The following is a 9172-nucleotide window of genomic DNA, read 5'->3' as shown; positions in this document are numbered from 1 at the left end:
TCCATCTTTTTTTTTTTTATGAGTTTGGAGAGGGTGGAGTCAACTTTTTTTTTCATGAGTTTGGGGAGGGTGGGGTCCAGTTTTTTTTTTTTTTTTAAGAGTGACTGTCGACGAAGCATGGGTAAACCGATGCTTCTATATAGTAGAAAAATAGAAATATAATAAAATATTTCTATCTACTTTTTAGAAGAGTTGGTAATATAAAGTATAAAACGTCATTTTTTTACCCTTAAATAAAAAAGTGGGTGGGACCACAAAGGATTTTTAGTAAATATTTTTTATTTAACTCATTTTACCTGTCATGTTGTTTTTTACACGATTTTTTTAAGGAAACGTCAATTAGAATTATAATTTCACTAATTTACTTTATTAATTATTTGATCTCCATTCAATATTATTTTTTATTTTATAACATTAATCTCTTTTCACATTTATTAGAGTAAGGAAAAAATGAAAAAGTAATTAAATTCTATCTTATTTTAATATATAAGTATTTTAAGTATGTTGCTGCACAATAATTTCATTTGCTCTCACTAATGGGTTGATACGCATGTAGCAATGAATCCATCATTATTGATTTAATTGTTTGATTTTCTAAACACTTTTTTTTTAACATTGTTTGTTTTTTTTAATATGGGATTCAATTTTTTTTATTAATATTGTTTGATTTTGTTAATATGGGGTCGACTTTTTTTTCCTGTGAATTTGGATGTGGTGGGTTCCACTTTTTTTTCTTTTCCTTTTTTTTTTTTTTAATACTGGTTGGTGTTTAATATGGGGCCATGAAGAACTTCTATTTTTTAATTTTAGTAAATATTTTTTGTTTAACTCATTTTACTTGTCATGTTGTTTTTTACACGGTTTTTTAAGCAAACGTCAATTAGAATTATAATTTCGCTAATTTAGCTTATTAATTATTTGATCTCCATTTAATATTATTTTTTCTTTTATGACATTAATCTCTTTTCACAAAGTAATTAAATTCCATCTTATTTTAATATATAAATATTTTAAGTATGTTGCTGTAAAATAATTTCATTTGCTCCCACTAATGGGTTAATACGCATGTGGCAATGAGTCTATCATTATTGATTTAATTGTTTGATTTTCTACGCATTTATTTTTTTAACATTGTTTGTTTTATTAATATGGGATTCACTGTTTTTTTAACATTGTTTGTTTTATTAATATGGGATTCACTTTTTTTTTTATTGTTTGTTTTTTTAATATGGGATTCACCTTTTTTTTTATTGTTTGTTTTTTTAATATGGGATTCACTATTTTTTTAATATTGCTTGATTTTGTTAATATGGGGTCTACTTTTTTTCCCCGTGAGTTTGGATGTGGTGGGTTCCACTTTTTTTTTTTTTTTTTTAATACTGGTTGGTATTTAATATGGGGCCTACAATTTTTTTAATATTAGTTGTTGTTTAATATATACGGGGCCCACAATTGTTTTTGCTTGATTCTGTTAATATGGGGTTCACTTTTGTTTTCCGTGAGTTTGGATGTGGTGGGTTCAACTTTTTTTTCTTCTCCTTTTTTTTAATACTGGTTGGTGTTTAATATGGGGCCCACAATTTTTTAATTTTTAATAAATAATTTTTTGTTTAACTCATTTTACTTGTCATGTTGTTTTTTACACGATTCTTTAACGAAACGTCAATTAGATTTATAATTTCACTAATTTACCTTATTAATTATTTGACCTCCATTTAATAGTATTTTTTTTTAATATTGCTTGATTCTGTTAATATGGGGTCCACTTTTGTTTTCCCGTGAGTTTGGATGTGGTGGGTTCCACTTTTTTTCTTCCTTTTTTTTTAATACTGGTTGGTGTTTAATATGGGGCGCACAATATTTTTTTAAATATTAGTTGTTGTTTAATATATATGGGGCCCACAATTTTTTTTGCTTGATTCTGTTAATATGGGGTTCACTTTTTTTTTCCCCGTGAGTTTGGATGTGGTGGGTTCCACTTTTTTTCCTTCTCCTATTTTTTTAATACTGGTTCAATTTTTTTTTTAACATTGTTTTTTTTAATATGGGATTCACTTTTTTTTTAATATTTCTCGATTTTGTTAATATGGGGTCCACCTTTTTTTCCCGTGAGTTTGGATGTGGTGGGTTCCACCGATTTTTTTTTTTAATACTGGTTGGTGTTTAATATGGGGCACACAATTATTTTTTAATATTAGTTGTTGTTTAATATATAAGGGGCCCACAATTTTTTTTGTTATGGGCCTGTTTAATATGGGGCGCAATATTATTTTTTTGGGACGACGACGGACGACGAAAAGGCACCCAACTGGTGCTTCTAAATAGTAGAAATATATATATATATATATATATTTGAATTATGGGGCCCACAATTTTTTTTTTGCACTTTTTTTTTACATTGTTTGTTATTTTAATATGTGATTCACTTTTTTTTTTTTTTTATATATATTGCTTAATTTTGTCAATACGGGATATTATGTTCAAAACACGATTAATATAACATTATAGTTTGTGCTCCGTATTTAAAATTTTATTATATTAGTGTTTGCTACGAATACGCACGTGGCAATGAATCCATCATTATTAACTTAATGAGATACTTTGGAAATTACATGAATATTGTTTGATTTTTTAATATGGGGTACACTTTTTTTTTGTAATTATTAATTTGTACAATTTTTTTAATATTAGTTGTTGTTTAATATATATGGGGCCCACAATTTTTTTTAATTAAATTGGAACGGATATATTACTATTATATAGAAGGGCCCATAATTTTTTTTTATATTAGTTGTTGTTTAATATATATGGGGCCCACATTTTTTTTATAATATTTTTTTTATGGGCCTGTTTAATATGGGGCCTAATTTTTTTTTTAATGGCCCACAACGACGACGAAGACAGACGACAAAAAAGCACCCCAACTGGTGCTTCTATATAGTTAGAATGTGGAAAAACATGACTAAAACAACCCAATATTAGGAACTAAACTAGTGATCATATATTTTATTTATTTTCATTATACTAAATTATTACTATGCAAAATTAAAAGAATATCAATCATTTGTTGAAGATAGATAGTTATTAATTGCACTATAATTACGTTACGACAAAACATAAAATCATTATTACTATATTGTGTGATTACCACCCTAGTAATTTCCCAAGTTCCAATTACGAGGTGGCTTTTCAAACAGACCCTTAATGAAAAGTGGAGTTTTAAACCTTACTCTCAATTTTTTAATAATTATAATTATACTCCAAACCATTTTAAAATTAAGTTTGATTTGATTAAGGTCTCATTTTTTAATTCAAGGCTTAGAAGGTCCGTTCTCCCAATCGTCCTCTAATAAAATAGGGATAAGAAGCGCAATTACAAGAAGTTGGAAGTGATAACTTTGGTAACGAACTCTCTCTACAAAACTGTCTGGTCTCCCTCCGCACATTTGTGTGTTTCATTCACTGCCACCAAAAAAGCTTCCATGGCAGCAAAGCTTCTATTCTCTCCTCTTTCTCTTCCTTCCAGTTTCCACACTCCACACTCTCACAAGCAACATCTTCTATGTCTCCGAACAAGACCGAGAACACACAAATGCTTCACTGTTCAAGCAACATTTAATGATGTCCTCTTCACTGCTACTAATACTACACTTTTTCAAGAAAACCCATCTTCTCTATTCTCAGTTGCAGCAGCAGCAGATTCTGGTTATTCATTGGCTAGTTACTACACTTCTTTGGGTCTCTTTGTCATCTCTGTTCCTGGTCTTTGGTCACTTATCAAACGATCTGTCAAATCCAAGGTAATCCCACTTTCTCAATCAAAATCAAACATTCTTTCTCCTGTTTTTGGTTTCTTAATTAATGGGTGGTGTAATTTTTGGATGCAGATTGTGAAGAAGACGTTTGTTAAGGAAGGGATAGAGGAGGGAAAGAAGGCGGCTAACCAGGTTGCTGGTGAAATTCTTTCATTCTTCACTCGGAATAATTTTGCTGTCTTGGATAGAGGAGAGACTATAACGTGAGCAATCCAGTACTGCCAATTGTTTTTTAGATCTGTTTAGCTTCGTACCTTATCCTTTTAGGGTGATAGTCCCAATTGTCTTGAGTATATTTATTCCTTAACTTTTATCTGTGCAAAGGAGTTGAATATAAAACAAGAAAATGTGAAAAAGTACCAGTAAACTTTGTGGATTTCTAAGCTGAGGCCTAGGCACTTTGTGGATTTCTAAGCTGAGGCCTAGGCTCATTGCCTGTACTTATCCCTGTTGAGTATTTTTATTTTTATTAAAGGCCGCTAGACACACTTTGTAGTGGTATAAATTTGCCAAAAAACACTTTGTGGATTTCACAATTGCATCCTCCAGTTGTTGTATTTGTTTTCCATAAGGCTGGATTGTTTTATGTGGACTTTTTGGGTGTGTTCGGTATGGAAGAAAATGTGTTCTTGGAAAATAAGTGAATTTCTACTTATTTCTCATGTTCGGTTGGATAGTGAAAAATAAGTGAATTTCTTACTTATTTTCTCATGTTCGATTGGTAGATAGAAAACATTTTTCGAAAAATACCATATATGCCCCACCAACCCCACCCCAACCCACCCCCCCATTACCACACCAACCCCCACCACCTACGCAAAGCACCCCACCCCACCCAACCACCACCTTCCAACACACTTCATCTTCACCCACCCCTACACCACCCACGCACCCCCTCCCAAATTTTCTATTTCATATATTTTATTTTACTTTTACAAAAATGGAATTTTTTTGCTTATCCACCCCACCACCACCCACTATCCCTCACCACCACCCACCCCACATCAAATTTAACCACACAAACTTTCCATTTTTATAAAAATTTTATAAAGGTAAAATCATTTATGAAGTAGAAAATTCGGGAGGGGCTAAGAGGGGGGGGGGGGGGGGTGGTTGTAGAAAATCAAAAAAGAATTTTTTTTCAAAACTTTAAAAAATTAATAATTTTTTTGGACTGGGGTGGGGGTTGTAGAAAACCAAATTAAAAAAAAAAGTTACTTTTTTTTGGGGGGGGAGGGGGAGTCGTAGAAAATCAAAATAAAAAAACAGCTTTTCAAAACTTTTTTTTTTTTTAAAAAAAAAACCTTTTTGGAGGGAGGTGGTGTGGTGTTGGGGTGGGGGGGAGGGAGGGGAGAGGAGGGGGGATGGGCGGTGTAGAAAATAAAAAAAATAAAAAAGTTTTTAGGGTGGGGGTGGTGGGTTGGGGGAGGTGCGTGGGGTTGTGGGAGTTGTCAGGGTTTGATGGTTAGGGGGTGGGTTGTGTGGTGGTAGGGTGGTTAGTGAAATGTCAATTATGGACTTGTTTTCCTACTTTGATTGGGGAAGTCATTTCCCCATTTTTAAGCAACCTGTTTTCCTAAAGAAAACGATTTCCAAAATTTTTGACCAAACGAACATGAGAAAATTGGAAAACATTTTCCGTTTTCCTTCCTACCGAACACACCCTTCATCTCTTCTTTTTTTTCATTTTCATTTCTTTAGCTTTTCCCAGCTCAATTCAGTGTAATTGATGCGAATAGATGTGACACTGGTGTCTGTCTATGGCCTAAAATGGCTGCAAGCTCTGCCATTGGCTGCATAAACTTGTCTTTCCTCATGTTTATTTTTATGTTATTTTCAGCTAGAAGTGGTCATTACTTTCCTATCTTTGCATCTGAGTTTCACACTGTAACTTTTTTTTCCTTTCTTTCCCCAATTTTGAGCCTTAATTTGGTGATGATGTTCTGAAAAACTGTACATCATCACCACAGTTATTTGAGCATCTTCATGTAGGTGAATGACACTGTTAGTAGTTGTTTTCACCATATCATGTTCTGTTCACATGTAGGAGCCCCCTTTTCCCAGAAAATGCAATGCTTTCAATCACTACAATGCTTTTCGTAGCAAGCAAAGAGGAGTTCATTCATATTAGTATATTTGTCATGCCTTGACCTGTGAGTTCGTCTGCATCAATAGGGAAACTTTTAACTATTAGAAATACCTACAGTGATTGTTTTAGCCTCCTCTCTCGTTGATATTAATTTAACTTTCGCGTCCTGTAGGTTTGAGGGATTTATGGTTCCAAGCAGAGGACAAGCAGCATTGTTAACATTCTGCACCTGTATAAGCTTGGGAAGTGTTGCCCTTGTTCTTACCATAACAGTTCCAGATGTAGGCAATAATTGGTTCTGGATCACTGCCTTAAGTCCGTTAGCGTAAGTACTGCTAATAGAGAAAAATCATCTGTCAAACTTTGATTGTGAATTGGTGTTGATTGGAAACAATTTTTTAAAAATTGAGAGCAGGGGTGTATATTATTGGACTCGAGCATCAAGAAAGGAGCAGATCAAGGTGAAAATGACAGTAGCAGATGATGGAAGCTTGTCAGAAATCGTTGTTCAAGGTGATGACCAAGAAGTAGAGAAAATGCGGAAGGAGCTACAACTGAGTGAAAAAGGCATGGTTTATGTTAAGGGCTTACTTGAAAGATGATATTACTTGGTTTTCTTGTAAGATATATATGCCTGAAACATACTCCATGATGCTTGGTCAATAACATTTTGATGTTCCTTCATCATTCTTATGTAACCTAAAAATTTATAAGAAGCTGTAAATTAATCGCACATACTCAGAAGTTCTTGTGCAATATGGCGGATGTGTCTAATATACAAAATGAGTGGCTTGTTACTTTCTTCCTATAACTGTCTATGACTTGACCTGCTTTTAGCTTGAAAGAATCCTAATCATAAATCTCTAAAATACATAATCTTAAGGTGAACAGGTTGCAAAGAAAGGGGAAGAATGAAGTGCTCTTTTCATAATTAGCTTAAAAGAAGCATCTTTTGTTTTGCAGAAACTACGTGTACCAGGAATGTACCTGGATATTAAGAAGAATGAGTTATGTTCTCCAACTTGAGCAATGCTGAGTCATGATAACATAACTCCTGTCAAGCCTTTGACAATATGATAATCCATCATCAAAATTTTCTCCTGCTTGCAGAGGAACTATAAGCTCCAGTAAGTAGAAAGTGCTAGGATCTGTAGATGTGGGCAATGCAAACATCATTATTCCTCATCAGTACAATAGATTCCATACAGTAAATCCACATAACTACTCTTTGCACTAGATAGGTTGTATTTCATAAGTCTCTTAGATGTGCATCAATCAGTTTCAAACTGTTGATAATAGTATGTGTCAGGATATTACAGAAATAAACAGACAACTGCATAATCTCTAAAAGATTTCTTTTTCAGATAAGTCAATAGCATATTTTTCTATTTTTTAAGTTAAGAATTGAAGTGATAAATGTATGTCTCTGAGTTATTAATAAAATAGTTCCCTTAGACTGCATTGCCGGTATTTTTCTGTCAGCCTTTTCTGTTATTTTCCTAAATTTCTTTGTAAAAAACCAACACAAACATCTGGCTATCCACATTTGAGTATTCAGTTTTACTACTTCAGAGTTTGGTTATGATAGCATCTAGGAGTGTCAAATGGGCGGGTTGGGCTGAAATTGGCCCAGTCAAAATGGGCTGACGCAATAAATGGGTTGGCCTAGTATTGGTCCAAAAGTTACTTGGGCTGAAATGGGCTAAAAATGGGTTGGGTCATGACCCGCCAAACTTGACCCAGTTTTTTTGAAGGGTCTATTTTCTAGAGAAAAAAAAATTGTGGAATTTTTTTTCTAGAAATACAATTTTCGCAAAAAATATTTTGTAGGAAAAATAATTTCGCGGATTTTCATGGAAAATATTTTTGAGGAAAACATTTCCCATGAAAAAAATTTCCTTCATATCAAACACACCACAAATTTATAAGATACAAGATACAAGAAAAGTGAATACATAGAAAAAAAATAAAGTAAATCTCAAGTAATAAACTCAAATTTAAGTAAATCTGAAAAATGGGCTAGAATTGAGCTAAGTTGGAGATCACTTTAAAATGGACTATGTTGGGTTGGGCTGAAATCAGCCCAATATGGAATTATCTTGAGCTCAACCCATAAAATTTTGGGCGGGTTGGGAAGACCCTCATCTTTTGGGCCATATTTGAAACCCCTAATAGCATCTCATTTGTTACCATCTTCTTTTACTGTCTAATCTGCTGCTCTATGATCTGATTCACTTCTGGGTACCTCATCATTCAGCCAGGAAATAGCTAGACTATCAAGCATCTTATTCTGCTCTTAGTTGTTGATGCTACTTTCTGAGAGCCCTGTAGGGGCATTGACTACAAGATCAAGTGGTTCAAACAAGATTACGGACAGTGAGCCTCACAATGTATAGATATGACAAGCTATTCTATGCACACTTGAAATATGCTCTAAAGATTCTATTCTAAAGGATACTGCGTTAGTGGCACTTGTGATGTCAGTAATTAATTCGTACTGAATCTCCGTTACCCCCTGTTTGGATGGTGGTTTCCCATGGTTCATTAATATATGATTTTGTATGAAACCATGTTTGTTTTCATTGTTCTTAAAATTATGTGGTATGGTGTTGTAAACTCGTGGTTCATCCCATGGTTATATAACCATGAAAAGTCCCAATTTTTGTAACCACGGATTTGGTGGTTTTTCCGTGGTTACATATTTCATTTCCCCATTATACCCCACCCTCCACCATCCACCCCACCCCAACCCTACCACCTACCCCACCCTTATCCCACAACCACCCATGTCACCCCACCTACGCCTCCACCACCCACTACCCCTCACCAACACCCAACCCCACCCTACCACCCACTATCCCCATCCTCATCCCACAACCACCCACTACCCCTCACCACCACTACCTGCACCCTCATCCCACCCACCCCTCTACCACCCCCACTCACTACCTACTTACTTTTTAAAGTTTCTATTTTATTCTCTACCTAAGTTTTATTAATATATATAAACTAATTTCTAATTAAGAGTTAAGGGTATTTTAGTAAACTTACAAGTTATTATACAGTATCATACAGTCAAACCAAATAATACAAATGTTATTAAACCACAACAAATGATACAGTCTATCCAAACATTGTGTTCATTAATACAGTACAAATACAACACCATATTGTACCATACCATACTGTACATTAATGAACCACGGGAAACAACCATCCAAACAGATGGAGGAGCCGTTTGGACATGATTTCATCTTATGAGATGAAA

General features: G+C 34.0%; 1 protein-coding gene across 1 annotated transcript; it reads left to right on the top strand.

Annotated features, from left to right (window-relative positions):
• The first annotated feature begins 3364 nt into the window (after positions 1-3364).
• LOC132623212 (protein COFACTOR ASSEMBLY OF COMPLEX C SUBUNIT B CCB1, chloroplastic) lies at positions 3365-6662 on the top strand. Its single transcript, XM_060337947.1, has 4 exons — positions 3365-3800; positions 3888-4018; positions 6077-6229; positions 6320-6662. Exons 1-4 carry the CDS (start codon positions 3483-3485, stop codon positions 6504-6506), a joined length of 789 nt encoding a protein of 262 aa, XP_060193930.1. The 5' UTR covers positions 3365-3482; the 3' UTR covers positions 6507-6662.
• Positions 6663-9172: the final 2510 nt, after the last annotated feature.

Source organism: Lycium barbarum, chromosome 12 (assembly GCF_019175385.1).
Source record: "Lycium barbarum isolate Lr01 chromosome 12, ASM1917538v2, whole genome shotgun sequence".
NCBI classification, from domain to species: domain Eukaryota; kingdom Viridiplantae; phylum Streptophyta; class Magnoliopsida; order Solanales; family Solanaceae; genus Lycium; species Lycium barbarum.
The sequence above is the reverse complement of the archived record's forward strand: the minus strand, read 5'-3'. Positions and strand labels throughout refer to the sequence as shown.